General features: G+C 34.0%; 1 protein-coding gene across 2 annotated transcripts in view; it reads left to right on the top strand.

Moving 5' to 3' along the window:
* PAWR (pro-apoptotic WT1 regulator) overlaps positions 1–17,909 on the top strand; it is a 103,078-nt gene that overhangs the window by 73,089 nt on the left and 12,080 nt on the right. For both annotated transcript variants that reach the window (XM_025992355.2, XM_072724445.1), the window contains exon 3: positions 930–964. In XM_025992355.2, coding sequence (XP_025848140.2) covers positions 930–964 — 35 coding nt within the window. The remainder of the gene's footprint in view (positions 1–929; positions 965–17,909) is intronic.

Genomic DNA, 17,909 nt, shown 5'->3' with positions numbered 1-17,909 from the left:
TGCTCCCATGTACTTGCCCTCTCTCTGTTCCAAATAAATAAGTAAAATCTTAAAAAAAAAAAAAAAAAAAAAAAAAAGATTGAACAGAAAAATACCTGGTTGGGACGCCTGGGTGGCTCGGTGGTTGAGCGTCTGCGTTTGGTTCAAGACATGATCCTGGTTTGGGGATCGAGTCTCCCACATTGGGCTCCCTGTAAGGAGCCTGCTTCTCCTCTGCCTGTGTCTCTGCCTCTCTCTCTCTCTGTGTCTCTCATGACTAAATAAATGAAATCTTAAAAAAAAAAAAAAAGAACGACTAAGTTTTTAAAAAAAAAGAAAGAAAGAAAGAAAGAAAGAAAGAAAGAAAGAAAGAAAGAAAGAAAGAAAAATAACTGGTTAATCACAAGATAATAATTTCCCTACCCCAGTGGTTAATGTTAACTTTTAGCCACTTCCTTTTGGTTAGCATACAATCAACATGAACAGTACTTTCTTTTAATTTTTAGCTGTCTTTGAAAATAAGCATTAATCATTATACGTATGTGGTGAATCTTTTTTTTAAATTGAATATATAAAAAAGAAGGGAAATCCATGTGTGTGTATATATACACATATATACAAATACACACATATATATATTTGATTTTAATTGTGTTTTTGAATGCTCATTGGCTTCCATTAAGCCAATTGATTGATGAATGATGCTTCCTTTGTCAATTTTGTTTTAAAAGTCTTCTAAATTAAAAATTTAAAGAAGTGTTTGGTTTTGTCTGAAAAATCAGATGTAGAGTCTTATTTTGTTTTGCCAGCATTGTGAATTTTTTTTAAAGCAACACTTGTGCCAAATTAGTTTCTTTCAAAATTAGACATTTTTAACGGTTTTGTGTTAATATCTGGAATTATGTTCTTGCACACTCACCCAAACTGATGTCATTATTTTTGCTTTACAGGAATCATCTAGAACAGTTTCAGGCAGATATAAAAGGTGAGAATCCTTAATTTTTAACTTACAACATATTGTAGATATGACTGTAATGTCTGTCTGACTGTGGCTTAACTAACTAGAACTGTTTCAAACAGCTTGTTGAAAATTAAGAAACCTTAATGTGCTGTTAAGAAGAATTACATTGTAGGCAGGAACGTGGTAACATCTGTCTGATTCATGACTTTGACGTACCCTGCTGTCTCTGAAAACTGCATACTGTGAATTTGTATGGAACTGGTGAAATTGGCAAAATAAAAACTGAGAATCATTTTCCCTTGTATATTTGAACTTTGAAAATACAAGAATACTACCTTTATTAGCTTGGGATGCCATAACAAAACACGGTAGACAGGATAGATTAAATAGAAACTACTTTTCTGACAATTGTGGAACCTGAAAGTCCCGAATCAGAGAGCCAGCAAGGTCCGGTTCTGGTGAGGGCCATCTTCTAGGTTGCTGACTAAGAACTTCTTACACCGTCCTTAACCCTGGTGTGGAAGAGCCAAGGAGCTTTCTCAGATCTCTCTTCTCTGCATACTGATTCCATCCATGAGGACTCTACCTTTGTGACTTAAGCACCTCTGAAAGACCTCTAGAAGGCCCCACCTCCTAATATTATCATACGGAACACGAGGATTTCAACATAGGAATTTTGAGGGAATGTAAAACATTCAGATCATACCAAGTCTTCTACACAATGAGTAATGCTTTTACCAAAAAATGTGTTTGAGTGTGTATGTACATATATAGGAAGAAAATCAGAATTAAATATGCGAAGTTGTTTAATGGAGATGCTTGGGCTATTAGCTTCCTCTTTCCCAGGTGTTATCATAAGGTTGCAGAAGATGTTGGTCATACGTGTGCTAATAATCGTAGAATAATAGTAAACATTATCAAGCGCTTATCATGTCCAACATGCTTTACATGGAGATATCTCATTCAGTTCTCAACAGGTATCTTAAAAGAGAGGTACAGAAGGTACAATGTTTACTTTCATTTTGTAGATGAGAGAAGTGGGGTTTAAGAGGTAAAATAATTTTATGAGGATACAAGCTTGGCCAACAGTAAGTCTAGATTGGAACTCAGACAGCCTCATTCCAGAACACACATGCTTGCACCATCTACCTAAGTTTACATATATAAAACCTTTAATTTTCTCTATTTGTTAACATTTGAAGTATTTTGTTGAAAGTTGGTTATTATATTCCATCTAAAACAAAACATTAAGAGAAGCTCCAATTTCCATACTATTACATATAAATAAAACTCAATTTTTAAGTTTTACTATTGGCTGTAATATCTACTAGTGGTTGCAAGAGGTAAAAAGGCCAAAATAGTAGAGTAGGAAAGTCTGAAACTGTCTCAGGTGAACCTAGTATGTTTGCTGCTACTTCTGCTTCAGTTTTCATTTCTGAGTAATTTTAATTTAGGTATAATGAAACCTGTGAATCTTTTAAGCATCTGACATTTATACATTGCTTAATAATTTTTACTTAACATGAATAGCTTAAACTGGAAAGAATCTTGTTTTTTGTTTTTTGTTTTTTTTTTTTGCCAGAAATTATTGCCAGTGAAATAGCTTTGATTTGGCTTATTTTCAGGCCACATTCTCAAACCAAAAAAATTTTTATCACTAGTTTTTGGTTTAGGGATAAAGATAAAACTTCAGTAACTTAATAAATATATAAATATTTACTTGTTAAATAGTAAACCTTGAATTATAATTGACACTATTCAGATTACTGTTCTTTAACTAGAATCAACAGGAGAAAAAAAAAATCAACAGGAGAATAATTTTCTTATAAATATTCATCAGAAGATTCATTTACATATCACTGTGTTAAATCAGGAAGAAGATTGGTTTTCCACCATGTTTGTTTTTATTTTTAAGCTTTCAGACCATTATTTTACTTAGGACCAGTTCCTCTGCTGGTACTTTTTAAATTTCCATGACCTAGAGCATGTTTTGTTACTTTTCAATTTTCAAAGATTTAGCCCTGTTTAATACTGTTATAAAACAAAATTTTTTAAAGCTGCTAGTCATTATTCACTCTGACTTCCAGCAATTCGTTTCTGCATGCAGTTTGAATACTGTCTAAAAAGGAAAAAAATACTAAAAGAAAACAACATAAAACCTAGAATCTGTATTTAAAATTATCAATTCCTTATCTAGAGGAATTTGTTAAATCATACATCTACAATTCATTACTTTCATTAATTTCTCAAGTTGTAGCAATGACTAGAGAATAGATGTTCTTGCAAAGGGTGTCTGCTGACTAATTGGCATTTAAAAAAAAGGAAGAATGCCTTAAGAATAGAAATTTGTCCTCATCTGTTAGAAAATGTTTTCAGTGCACCAGATAGCTTATGTTATACTGTATACACCTTTTTTTAAAGGTGTATGACAAATAGCTGGACAAATCCTTAAAAAATCATTAGAGGATATAATGACAAGACTAGTTTGTATATGTGCTGTTATAATTAAATATTTTTTTTTCTTACAAATATCAAGAATGTACTTTTTCAGTATTGAGTCTGTTAAACACTATAGTTAGGCTATATTTTATTCATCAACTCTTGTTTATGTAGAGCATCTTTTATATATTGACTACTTTCCTTTTTAAAATGTGTTTAGAAACTATTTGGAGGTGAGAGGATCATGAAGTCTCTGAGACTCAAGGTTTAGGAAAGATGGATCAGTATGTTTTTGTAGGTTTTTTTTTCCAATATGTGATTTTTTAAAAAAAAATAGATTTTATTTATTTATTTATGAGAGACACAGAGAATGGGGCAGAGACACAGGCAGAGGGAGAAGCAGGCTCCATGCAGGGAGCCCGATGGAGGACTCAATCCCGGGTCTCCAAGATCACATCCTGAGCCAAAGGCAGATGCTCAACTGCTTAGCCACCCAGGCATCCCGTGATTTTTCTTAATATGTTTACTTGGTTAAGTTTATAGTCCAATAGTTAAAGTTTTTTTTTAAGGACAAGACAGGTTATTAGCTTATAGATACCCTGCTTGGTGTGATATCTAAATAAAACTGTCATACACCTTAAAAAAAAAGAAAAGGGCAAGACAGTTCTAAGTGACTTGCAAAGGGCAGGATTAACCAGGGTGTATAATTTACCATTTTTATTTAAGCGTATAATCAACCATCAGGAATGGTTCTGAATAAAAAATATGGGAAGCACGTTAAGACAAATACTAAGTTTTATCATTCTCACAGTAATTAACTGGTCCCTTTGTTTTCACAAATATATTTAATGCAGTGTTTTCTTAAGTGTGCAAAGTCATAAGTGTTCTAAGTCCCCTTCCCCTCTAGTAACCTTACATGGGATATATTTATGTAGCCTTTAATAGTATGCAAAGCACCTTGACATACATTACCCAACAAATAGGTTGGGGGGCAGACATCATCTTTCCAAAGTGAGGAAAAAGGCTTTACTTTGTGAACCCTTTGGTATACCACATTCCCTCTGAGCAGAAATTAGTTAAGTTACAAGAGAAGAAATATTTTTATTTTTTATTTTAAAGATTTATTTTTTATTAGGGTGGGGGGTGTGCACATGCTGCAGGGGTGGGGAGGAGCAGAGGGAGAGAGAGAGAGAAGCAGACTCCCCGCTGAGCTGGTCGCGAGGCTTGATCTCATGGTCAGTGAGAGGTCAGTGAGAGCATGACGGGAGCTGAAGTCAAGAGTCCAGTGCTTAACCGACTGAGCCACCACAGGGTCTTGCTTTTATAAAGTATGTGAACACATCATAATATGAACATTAGAAAGAGTAAGCATTGTCTTAGTTAAAACGTAGGTTAGGTGCAAAATCCTATTTCAGACCTAGTGTTTCATGTTATTATTGTACTTCTTTCTATAGCTATAACGCATGTACTTTTTTCGGGACTTTTCTTTCCTTACAATTTTTTTCAATTACTAAAAACGATTACTAAAAAATTGTTCTCTTCTTTTTAAAAGCAATCCTCACTACTGAAGACTTGAATTGGAAAAGCCTACTCACAAACTTACCATCCAAGTCAGTCATTATTAACCTTATTTCTATTTTTTTTGCTTCCATTTTATTTTTTAGGCTTCTTATTTGCATGATTGTGAGCATATTGGATTTTGCATACTGTTTTGCTTCTTTTAAGTTTTAAAAAGAATGGCTGGTATCAGCGGAGCAGTCTCTGCTTTTCTCCCTTTCAATGAAGTACAGTATAAACCTACCAGAGGCGCTCATTATAACTGCATTGGAGGCCCATAATTTATTTTTTATTTTTAAAATTTGTATTTATTTAAGTAATCTCTACACCCAACATGGGCCTGAGATCAAGAGTTGCATGCTATTCTGACTGCACCAGCCAGGTACCCCCCCCCCCCCCCATTCTTTATTTGGATAAAACATGACTACAGTTCTTTTCCTTAAGAGCCAACATCCGCTTCCAGTCAGTTCTGCTATAATACATGTTTTTGGAAACTTGAATTTGTCCCAGTTGATATGTTAGGAAACAGTTTGACCATAACACAGATTTTATGTTTGCTTATGCATAATTTTGTTCATCAGAAACACTAGGTAAACACAGAAAACTGCACCCAGCTCAACTGAACTATGTAGGAAGACACAAAACACACACCGCAAACATCTACCAGCTGACCTCAGTAGGAGCCACAGCTATTCATTCACATGTGGAATCACGACTTCCCATCTGATTTCAGATAACTCTGCTTTTTACACTTCATGTGGGGAAGAAAAGAGGGATCACTTTTAAAAGATACTATATCTTAGATTATTTCTATCTCAGATCTGTTGTTTTGAGCTACCATACAGAGGAGTTCAAATCCTTAGTTGTCACTTGATTCTTAGGCTCTTTCATAGGAAATTGAATAGAACCTATTTAAGTTTAGGAAGTGAAGAAACAATTTTCATGCAGAGATACAAGATGTCGCAACTCTTTTCTAAATGGGACCGTCTTTATAACCATTGTTTTAAAACCAGTAGTTCTTGTTTGATTGTACATGTGTTTTGAGAACCACTGAGTCACCAGAAATTTCTTTGATTTATTGGTTAGGGATCAAACCAAAACAATCAGCCATATTCTTTAATTGCAGACTGAAAGACCAAATGAATCTTCCAGTAGCTGAAGAGAAACCAGTCTTCTTGGACTATGTGTGTTTTCTAAGGAAATCTATTTCTTCTCAAGATGCCTTATTTTTATATTAATATATTCTGTATTTTACCGAATGCTGTAAGGCATGCAATAGCTATATGTTCTAGCTATGCTTAATGGGTATTACAAATGAACACGAATGTCAAAAAATGGTAATTTAAAAGTAATTGAGATACTAGTACATTTTGTGGACCTAATTGTTCCCTTGTGGATCTGAATTTTTATCCATGTTATAAATATTATTAGCTAAGATTTATGTATTTATTATGTACCATACGCTGTTCAGAGTACTTTCCATATACATTAATTCAGTCAGTTCTCCCAGTAGTCTTATGAGGGAGATGTTTTATTATCCCCATTTAAAAATGAGTAAACTGAGGCATATAATGACTTGTGTGAGATCAAAGAGATCGGTTGGTTTTATCAATATAGGTTGCTTTACCTCAGGGTAATATTATTTGCCTAGTATGGGTACAATGCAGAGCATTTGGTCAGAGTTTAATTTAGCTTATTTTGACTCCCAACAAACTGGAAGGTACCAATAACCGGATATTTTTGTTTAACATAGTTTTTTTTTGCAAAATAACTTCAACTTATGTAGCTTTGGATGTCATAGAGTCTACTCAGTTATCTTTACTTTGTTCTAGCTACAGTATGGGAAAATAACTTTTGTTCCAATATTCTTCAGACCCAGCAAGAGCTTAAGTTATCCTTATAATCAAGAAAGAGAAATTATGTAATAATATTTGGTATAATATTATTTTTAAGTGCATTTTAAGTATTATATTTCCTTGGAAACTAAGCACGAATCTGAATTTGCTATTCCATATTTAATCTCTGTTTTTAAGAGTTTTGAGATGTAGTTCAAATATCATAAAGTTTATCCTTTGAAAGTGTACAATTCTGTGGTCGATTGTACTTACCCAGTGTTGCATAACTGTTAACACTATCTAGTTCTAGAGCTTCTCCTCCCCAGTTTTTTTTCCAAAAAAAGGGGAAGCTCCATGCCTATTAAATAGTTTGCCAATCTCCATTTTTCCCTTCAGCCTCAGCAACTGGTACTCTGCTTTGTGTTTTTAGAGATTTGCATATGCTGGATAATGCATATGAATGAAATTATACAATATGTGGCCTTTTGGTCTGGCTTCTTTCATTTTGCATAACATCTATAAGGTTTATCTGTGTTACATAGTCTGCCTGGATAATACCACATTTTGTTTAACCATTCATCAGTTGATGGACATTTGAGGTGTTTCCACGTTTTGGTTCATATGAATTATATTAGGATATGTAATATATAGTGTGCTGTGAATATTCACGTGTAAATTTTTGTGGTTCCTATTTATTCATAATACACAGAAATATTTCTCTTTTTTAAAGATTTTATTTATTTATTCATGAGAGACGTAGAGAGAGGGAGACACACAAGCAGAGGGAGAAGCAGGCTCCTTGCAGGGAGCCCGATGTGGGATACCCTGAGCCGAAGGCAGACGCTCAACCTCTGAGCCACCCAGGTGTCCCTCTTAATACACAGAAATTTGTCATATTGCTTAGTTGAAGATTTTTCTTAAAAAATAAAATAGATGTTTTATGTCAAATATGTGTTGAATAATTCTGAGGTGCAAGGTGTACTATGCTTGGCTGTTTGGGAGACACATGTTAAGATAATAATGAAAAGTGTATAATTTTAGCTCTTCTTACCTAATGCAGTGACTTACATCTAGAAGAATGTTCTCTGGGTTTGTTTTGTCTATACCTCGGGTAGTGAAATTTAGCCACCAGGTACATTTGATGAGATAACTGTTATATTTGATCTTTTTAGGATAATTCACTATATGTAATATACCAGAAGTGAGTGTGTATGATAGGTAGCCCCTAACAGGGAAAACTTAAATTTCTAACAATGAGGTAGGTTATAAGCTATAACTTATTAATATAGTATAAATAGTTATAATGCAGACATTAAACTGATGCTTTAGAAAACCATGAATTATATAGGATAATTATTACCTATTTATGTTAAATGGAGAGAGGGAGAGTATATTATAAAGAGAATGATGCAAAATGAAGTATCATAATATATATCAAGTGTTCATAACCCTTGAAATCTACTAAAATTCTATGTAATAGAATATAATATTTGCTTATAAATAAATATTTATCTTTTTGTCAGACTTTCAAAGGGAGCTGTGATCCAAAAAAGTTAAAAACTATTATATTGTAAAATGTATCGACAGTTATCTCTGGGTTGGTGGGATTACTGGAGATAAATTATTTATATTTTTTGTTTCCCATAGTTAATATCTATCGACTTGAGTAGCGTCTGAGTTTTTTATTTTGATCTTTAGGTGTGTGTGTGTGTGTGTGTGTGTGTGTGTGTGTGTGTAAAGGAAGAAGAAAGAGAAGATGTACAGAGTAAGGGGCTGTTTTGAGGAGTGGGAGTAACAGAGTAAGATAGCAAAATATGTTAAAAATATGAAGGCCGGTGATGTACTTGCTGATTATTTAGAGATTTCATAGTTTATCCAGTACTGCTAAATATTTGATATCCATTCTAAAAGTAGGATTTTATTCATGAGTCTTGTATTTCTTCTAATTGCTAAGCCTTAAAATACCTATTTTAGTGGAAAATTCCTCTAGCTGTAATCTTATAATGCTGTGCCAATCTTGTTCTCATGATAGTTTTAGAATAACAATGTTTTATTCCCCATCATAACACCTCCTTGTCTTTCCACAAGAAGATGTTAAAAAATTCCCAGGTGGGAAAAACTTTCAGTAAATGGAAGTATTTATCTTTTTTTTTTTTTTTGGAAGTATTTATCTTTGATGACACTTTATTCTTTTCCCTTTTCTGGACATTATGGTTAATATTTTTATAGCTAAGGACAGAGGGGATTCTTTTTGGAATTCTATTAGAGACTTGTGTTAACATTCCTAAGTAGAATATTACAAACTTTTTGAAGTTGATGAAACAAGTGTTATTTAAAAAAAAATTCATTTACTTGAGAAAGAGAGAGCATGAGAGAGAGAGCGAGCGAGTGCATGAGCAGGAGGAGGGCTACAGGGAGAAGCAGACTCTCCACTGAGCAGGGAACCTGACGTGGCACTTGATCCCAGGACCCTGGGATCATGACCTGAGCTGAAGGCAGGTGCTTTAGCCAACTAAGCCACACTCAGTTGCCTCTGACACAACCTTTTTTTGCTCTGTGTATTTTGCACTGTATATATATGTCCTTCAAAATAGGTTGAAAACATTTGTTTTTAAAATAGAGCTAAATTTGCCAGAAGATCAAATAACAGTTATTCACAATTTTAATAGTATTCCTTATAAACCTTATATATAATGGGGATAAAGCACTAATTTTTTTAGTAATAATTATTCCTTGTTTTGAATTTGTATAATAATTTCATTTATGTAATGACAAGCCTAATATGAAGGATTTCAGAAATTGTCAGTGGGTTAAATTTTCTAAAATACTGTCTTAAGCTTGTGCATCAAACAAATACAGAGCTGTTAGGGGATATTCATGTTTCTAGATTTTTGTGTTTATGGTTGTCAGCATTGTAATTTCTACATGAATAATATTGATGCAGGTAATTGAATTTTTTAAGAGAAAAACTTTTTTAAATGATTCTGATGACCTTCTATAATATGATATGGCTTCAGTGATACCTTACTCTCTCGATTTCCTTTCTATCACTTTGCCGCTATTTCTCAGTCTTATTTGTAGTTCTTCCTTTCCTGTACTTGTTTTTTTATGTGTTGGTTTACTCAGTTCTGTCTTCAGCTTTATTCTCTTTTTGCTTTCTGTGTTTGTGCCAGAAATTTTCTTTACTACTATGACTTCTGTCACTACCTGTATATATACCAGTGAATCCCAAGTCATCATTAACTCTATACCTGTCTAACCAACAACTTTTAAATATGTACTTACAAGTATCTCAGAAATATCTGAAACTCAGCATGTTCAAAAGTAAACTTGTGAAACCTGGTGGATTTCAGTAGTTGGAATCAAAGTCCACTTTGATGATCTCAAGCCAGAAATCTGGACATTGTTTATGACACTCCCCCCTACCCATCTACATTCAATCATTTATCAAGTCTTACTGACTTTGTATCTTCAATGCCAACAATGCCAACACATCAATCTAGGACATCATCATCTCTTACACAGATTATTATGATATGCTTATTTTGGAGTGTTAAGTGAAAAGTTTTAAAATTTTATTTTATATTAAGATTTTATTTATTTATTAATGAGAGACACAGAGAGAGGCAGAGACACACAGGCAGAGGGAGAAGCAGGCTCCATGCAGGGAGTCCCACGTGGGACTCGATCCTGGGACCCTGGGGTTATGCCCTGGGCTGAAGGCAGACCTCAACCACTAAGCCACCCAGGCGTCCCTTAAATCTGATTTTAAATATTCTCTAGCGGGATGCCTGGGTAGCTCAGCAGTTAAGCTTCTGCCTTCAGCCCGGCATGTGATCCTGGAGTCCTGGGATCGAGTCCCATGTCAGGTTCCCTGTGCGGAGCCTGCTTCCCCCTCTGCCCGTGTCTCTGCCTCTATCTCTTTCTCCCATGAATAAATAAATAAAATCTTTAAATAAATAAATAAATATTCTCTAGCATGCGTAGTGCTACTATTCAATGTGTGGTCCCTGAACTGTTGGTTACCAACCCTTGACAAGATAAGAACAGAACTTGAGAGTAAAAACACTTAGAAGCTTGAATTGCATTTTAATATTGTCATCATCACACCCAACTGCATGATCAGTAGACTCCTTTATGAATAGGAAATTAACGAGTGGAAGTGCCATGATTGTTTAATTTCAAATTTTAAATTCAAATTTTTTAGAGCTGTTTAAAATTAATAGCAAAATTAAGGGGAAGGTACCAAGATTTCCAGTATATCCCTTACCTCCTCTCACACATAGCCTCATGCATCATCAGTTTTCCCCAACAGAAAGGCACAGTTGTTAAAATCAATAAACTTCCATATCACATCATAATCACCCAAAGTGCATAGTTTACACTATGGTTCACTCTTAGTGTTGTACATGCTATATAGGTTTGGACAAATGAATAACAAATATTCATTATTATGATATACAGAGTATTTTTCCTGCTCTGAAAACCATATGTACTTCCCACCTATTTATCCTCCCCGAATTATCTCTCCCCCCTGCTTCCTGGAAACGAGTGATCTTTACTTTCTCCATAGTTTTGTCTTTTCCACAGTGTCATATAATTGAAATCCTACAGTATATAGCCTTTTCATATCGGCTTCTTACACTTAGTAATATGCCTTTAAGTTTCTTTTTAGCACTGAATAATATTCTATTATCTGGATATGTCACAGTTTATTTGGCCACTCATCTAGGAAAGGATATTGTGATTGCTTTTAAATTTTGGCAGTAGGAATAAAGCTGCTGTAAACTTCGCAGTGCAGATTTTTGTGTAGACATAAGTTTTCAGTTTCTTCAGGTAAATACCAAGCATGATTGATGGATCATATGGTTAAAAGTATTACTTAGTTTTATAAGAAGCTACTGAACTGTCTTCCAGAATTACTGTACCATTTTACATTCCCACCAGCAGTGAATGAGAGTTCTTGTTCTAGTGCTCAACGATATTTGGGGATTGTCACTGTTTTGGATTTTAGCCATTCTCATAGGTGTGCATTGTTTTAATTTGCATTTCCCTGATGACATAATATGGAACATCTCTTAATATGCTTATTTGCCTTCTGTGTATCTTCTTTGACAAGGTATCTGTTAAGATCTTTGGCCTTTTTTTTTTTTAATAGAGTTTGTTTATTGTTGAGTTTTAAGAGTTCTTTGTACATTTTGTATTATAATTCTTTGTCAGATGTGTCTTTTATAAGTATTTTCTTTCAGTGTGGCTTATGTTCCTATTTGCTTAACATTGTCCTTTACAGAGTAGGAATTTTTAATTTTAATGAAGTCCAACTATTATTTCTTTCATGGATTATGCCTTTGCCATTGAATCTAAAAAGTAATTGTCAAAACCAGAATTTCCTAGTTTTTCACCTATGTTAATTATCTTCTAGGAGTTTTACAGTTTTGCATTCTGCATTTAGGTCTGTGATCCGTTTTGAGTTGATTTTTGTGAAAGATATAAAGTCTTTGTTTTAATTTTTCATATTTTGCATGTGGGTGTTCAGCTATCCTAGCACCATTTGTTGAAAAGACTATCTTTTATCTTTGCTCCATTGTATTACCTTTGCTTCTTAGTCAAAGGTCAGTTGTGGGGATATTTGTGGGTTATTTATATGAGTTTATTTCTGGGCTCCCTATCGATTCTATTGCCCTATATTCCTTCTGCACTACTACATTGTCTAAATTACTGTGGCTTTATAGTATAGTCTTCCAGCTTTGTTCTTCAATATTGTGTTAGCTATTCTCTTTTTGTTTTTTGTTTTTGTTTTTGTTTTTTGCCTATCCGTGTAAACTTTAGCATTAGTTTGTTAATACAAAATAACTTGCTGGGATTTTGGTTGGGCTTGCATTGACTACAGATCAAGTTGCGAAGAATTGATGCTTTGCTAATATTCAGTCTTCCTATTCATTAGCTGAGAATATCTCCATTTATTTAGTTCTTTTTTGATATCTTTCTTTAGAATTTTGTAGTTTTCCTCATACAGATGCAGTACTTTCTTACTATATTTATACCTAAATATTTTGTTTTGGGGGGAGCTTAATGTAAATATATTGTGTTTTGAATTTCAAATTCCAGTTGTTTATTGCTAGTATATAGGACAGTGATTGATTGACTTTTGTGTTTTAAACTTGTATCCTGCAACCTTGCTATAACTTGTAATTGTTTGTTAGTTGCAAGAATTTTTTGTTGATTATTTTGGATTTTCTGCATAGACAATGATGTCATCATTGAACAAATAGTTTTATTTTTGTCTTCCCAATCTGTGTATCTTTTTCCTTTTCTTGTTTTGTTACATAAGCTGAGACTTCCTCTAAGATATTGCAAATGAGTTCTGAGAGGAGACATTCTACCCTTGTTCCTGGTCCTAGCAAGGTAGCTTCAAGTGTCTCACCATTTAGTGTGATGTAGGTTTCTTGTAGGTATTCTTTACCAAGGTGAGGAAATTCCCTTTTGTGTTTAATTTGTCTTAGAATTTTCTTCATGAGTAGGTGTTGGATTTTGCCATATTTTTTTCTACATCTATTTGTATGATCATTTGATTTTTCTTCTTTAGCCTGTTGATGTGATGGATTACATTGACTTTTTTGAATATTTTGTGTGTGTGTGTTTATCATCATCATAAGTGTACTTTTTTTTAAGATTTTATTTATTTATTCATAGAGACACAGAGAGAAAATGAGAGGCAGAGACACAGGCAGAGGGAGAAGCAGGCTCCATGCAGCCTGACGTGGGACTTGATCCAGGGTCTCCAGCATCACACCCCAGGCTGCAGGCGGCACTAAACCGCTGCGCCACCGGGGCTGCCCCATAAGTATACTTTTTTTTTTTTTTATAATTTTTATTTATTTATGATAGTCATACAGAGAGAGAGAGAGAGAGGCAGAGACACAGGCAGAGGGAGAAACAGGCTCCATGCACCGGGAGCCTGATGTGGGATTCGATCCCGGGTCTCCAGGATCGCGCCCTGGGCCAAAGGCAGGCGCCAAACCGCTGCGCCACCCAGGGATCCCCATAAGTATACTTTTTAAACCTTATCCTCTATTTCACCCATCTCTCAACACAACTCCCTTTGGTATCCATCATTTTTTTCTTTCTAATTTAGAGTTTGTTTCTTGGTTTGTCTCTTATTTCCTTTGCTAATTTATTTCTTTCTTAAATTCCACATATTAGTGAGATCATATGCTATTTGTCTTTCTTTGACTGACTTCGATTAGTGTTATACCCTCTGGCTTTATCCATGTTGCAAATGGCAGGATTTCATTCTTTTTCATGACTGAATAATATTCAGCTGAATGATACATGAATAGGTGTGTGTGTGTGTGTGTATGTATGTATGTATGTATATCACCTCTTCTTTATCCATTCATCTATTGATGGACACTTGGGCTGATTCCATAGTTTGGCTATTGTAAAAAGCTGTAATAAATATAGGGGTGCATGTATCCCTTTGAATTAGTGTTTTCATAGTTTTTGGTTAAATACTCAGCAGTGTGATTCGTAGGTCGTACAGTAGTTCTAGTTTTAATTTTTTGAGGAACCTCCATACTGTTTTCCACAATGGTTGTGCCAATTTGTATTTTTACCAATAGTACAGGAGGATCCTTTTTATCCACATCCTTGTCAACACTTGTTTCTTGTGTTTTTGATTTTAGCCATTCTGTGAGTCATGAGGTGATATTATGTTGTAGTTTGATTTGCATTTCTCCGATAATGACTGATGTTGAGAATTTTTTATGTGTCTATTGAATATCTGTATGTCTTCTTTGGAGAAATATCTGTTTATGTCTTCTACCCATTTTTTAATTGGATTATTTGTTTTGGGATACTGATTTGTATCAGTTCTTTTGGATACTAACCCTTTATCAGATTTGTCATTTGCAGATATCTTCTCTCATTCAGTAGATTGCCCTTTAGTTCAATTGTTTCCTTTGCTGTGTAGAAACTTTATTTTTTGCCATCCCAATAATCTATTTTTGCTTTTATTTCCTTCGCCTAGGAGACATATCTAGAAAAATGTTGTTATGGCCCTGAGAGATTACTGCCTGTACTCTCTTCAAGGATTTTTATGGTTTCAGGTCTTACATTTAGGTATTCAATCCACTTTGAGTTTATTTTTGTGTATGATGAAAGAAACTGGTCCAGTTTCATTCTTCTGCCTATTGCTGTCCAGTTGTCCCAGCGCCATTTGTTGAAGAGACTTTTTCCCATTGTATATTCTTTCCCTCTTTGTCAAAGATTAATTCACTGTATAATTGTGGGTTTATTTCCTGGTTTTCTATTTTATTTATCTGTGCATTTATTTCTATATGTCAGTACCATACTGTTTAATTACCACTGTTTTGTAATACAACTTGAGATCTGGAATTGTTATACTTCCAGTTTAGTTTTTCTTTTTCAAGATTGCTTTGGCTATTTGAGGTCTTTAGTGATTCCATGCAAATTTTAGGGTTGTTTGTTCTCATTCTGTGAAAAATTCTGTTGATATTTTGGTAAAGATTGCATTTAAATGTGTAGATTGCTCTGGGTAGTATAGACATTTTAACAATATTTGTTCTTCCAATCCATGAGCATGGAATATTTTTCCATTTATTTGTGTCATCTTGAATTTCTTTCATCAGTGCTTTATACTTTTCAGAGTATAGATCTTTTACCTCTTTGGTTAAGTTTATTCCTAGATATTTTGTTGCTTATGGTATAGTTTTAGTAAATGGGATTGTTTTCTTAATTTCACTTTCTACTGTTTTATTATTAATATATAGGAATGCAACAGATTTCTGTATATCTATTTTGTATCCTGCTGCTTTGCTGAATTCATCTATCAGTTCTAGTAGTCTTTTGATAGATTCTTTAGGGTTTTCTGTATATAGTATCATATCATCTGCAAATAGAGTTTTACTTTTTCGTAATCAATTTGGATGCCTTTTATATCATTATACTGTCTGATTGCTGTGACTAAAACCACCAGTACATGTTGAATAAAAGTGGTGAGAGTGGGCATTCTGTCTTGCAAGCTGGTGCAGCCACTCTGGAAAACAGTATGGAGGTTCTTCAAAAAGTTAAAAATAGAACTGCCCTATGAGCCATCAGTTGCACTATTAGGTATTTACTCAAAGGATACAAAAATACAGATTCGAAGGGATATATGCACCCTGATGTTTATAGCAGCAGTATCAACACTAGACAAACTATGTTTCCATAGTTTGAATGGATACAGATGATCTGGATATTACTCAGCCATCAAAAAGAATGAAATCTTGCCATTTGCAATAATGTGGATGGAGCCAGAGTGTATTATGCTAAGCAAAATAAGTCAGAGAAAGACAAATAACCATATGGTTTCACTCATATGTGAAATTTAAGAAACAAAATAGGTGAACATATGGGAAGGGGGAAAAGCAAGGAGAGGGAAACAAGCCTTAAGAGACTCAACGATAGGGGATAAACAGGGTTAATGGAGCGAGGTGGGTTGGGGATGGGCTAAATGGGTGATGGGTGTAAAGAGGGCACATGTTATGATGAGCACTGAATGTTGTATGTAAGTGATGAATCACTGAATTCTACTCCTGAAACCAATATTGTACTGTATGTTAACTAACTAGAATTTAAATAAAAATGTAAAAAAACTTACTGACATAGTTACATAAAATTTAAAAAAGAGGTTTCAATATGGTGTAACATAACTTTCATATGCACTGGGAAACCAAAAAAAATCATTTGATCCTCTTTATTGCGAGACTTGCTTCATTGTGGTGGTCTGGAACCAAACCCAAAGTATCTCTGAGGAATGCCTGTACTGAGTTCAATTTTTAGCCATAATTGATGGGGAAGTGCTAAAACCACAGTGGGTTGTTTAAGTGGCATTTATAAGTATTACATAAATACATTCACAACCACAAATGCATTTTGAAAGAAGAAATATTACAGTTAAGAAGCTGACAGAAGCAGATCTCCATGATTTCATATGTAATCATTAGGGCTTTTTTCGTTTCTTTTTAAGTCTCATTTCATGTTGCTAACATTGAAAACAACTACATACAAACAAAAAGACAAAGATGTTTGTTTGGAAATGTTGGATGAATCTGTAGCAAAGAAGGTAGTTTATGTAATACTTTTTGACAACACCATAGCTTGATATACTTGGGTATAATTTAGTGATACAGAAGACCGACTGACTCTCTGAGACAAGCTTAGGAAAGCAATTTTTATTATAATTTGATTAACACGTTGATTTTGTTAATATGACAGTGATACAAAGGCAGAATTTATTTTTCAGCTTACTTTCTGACAAATGTAGCTTACTATGAGTTATTTAAAATTTTAAAGGGTTAACAAATCAATGTGGTTTGCAGTTTTGCTTTGCTTTTGTGGGAGTATGTTCTGATTATAGAGAGCTGGTGACAAGAAAAACATGCTGGAACTTGTGCCATAATGTAAAGCAACGTCCTGCTTCTTCCATTGAGAAAGTCTTGCTATGTCAGCTGAACTAAACAGTGTACTTGCTATATCAGCTAGATTAGCAGTAGTTCACTATAAAAGTGTGAATTGCTTACACTAATGCAATAAATTTGAGATTTTTTTTTAAAAGTAAGTGATAGTTTGGAAGCCAAGCCAGTCGACTGTTACCGTACGCTAAGGAATACAGTAATTTTCAAAGGAAAATATTCCGACAAAAGTGTTTGAACTTTGGGATGAATGTTCAGTGTTTTTGCAAGATGAAACCAGTTTGGTCCCCAAACTCATTAAATATGTGAATTAGACTTATTTATCTGATAGCCTTACTCTTTTTAAAAAATGACCTTATTAGCCTTCCACGGAAAAAAGAATGTCAGATGTTTTTAATGTTACATAATATCAAAGGACAAAAATGAAAGTTAGAAATTTGGGGGAAAAGTTTCCATAAATTGTTATGATGGGTTTCACAGTATAGTAACAATTATCAGTAAAGTAGTTGGTAATTCTTGTAGTGCACATTTATAAATGTTAAAATCAAATGGGTAAGACAAACTTGGTAAGAAGTTTGTCACATTTACAAATTTGGTTAAGATACACTTTGAATTTCATTTTTCATTGAAAGAAAACCAATGCATAGGAAATTAATAGTTTAA

The sequence above is a fragment of the Vulpes vulpes genome, chromosome 10 (genome assembly GCF_048418805.1).
Source record: "Vulpes vulpes isolate BD-2025 chromosome 10, VulVul3, whole genome shotgun sequence".
Classification (NCBI taxonomy): domain Eukaryota; kingdom Metazoa; phylum Chordata; class Mammalia; order Carnivora; family Canidae; genus Vulpes; species Vulpes vulpes.
Note: the sequence above shows the minus strand (reverse complement) of the source record. Positions and strands in the feature narration are given on the sequence as shown.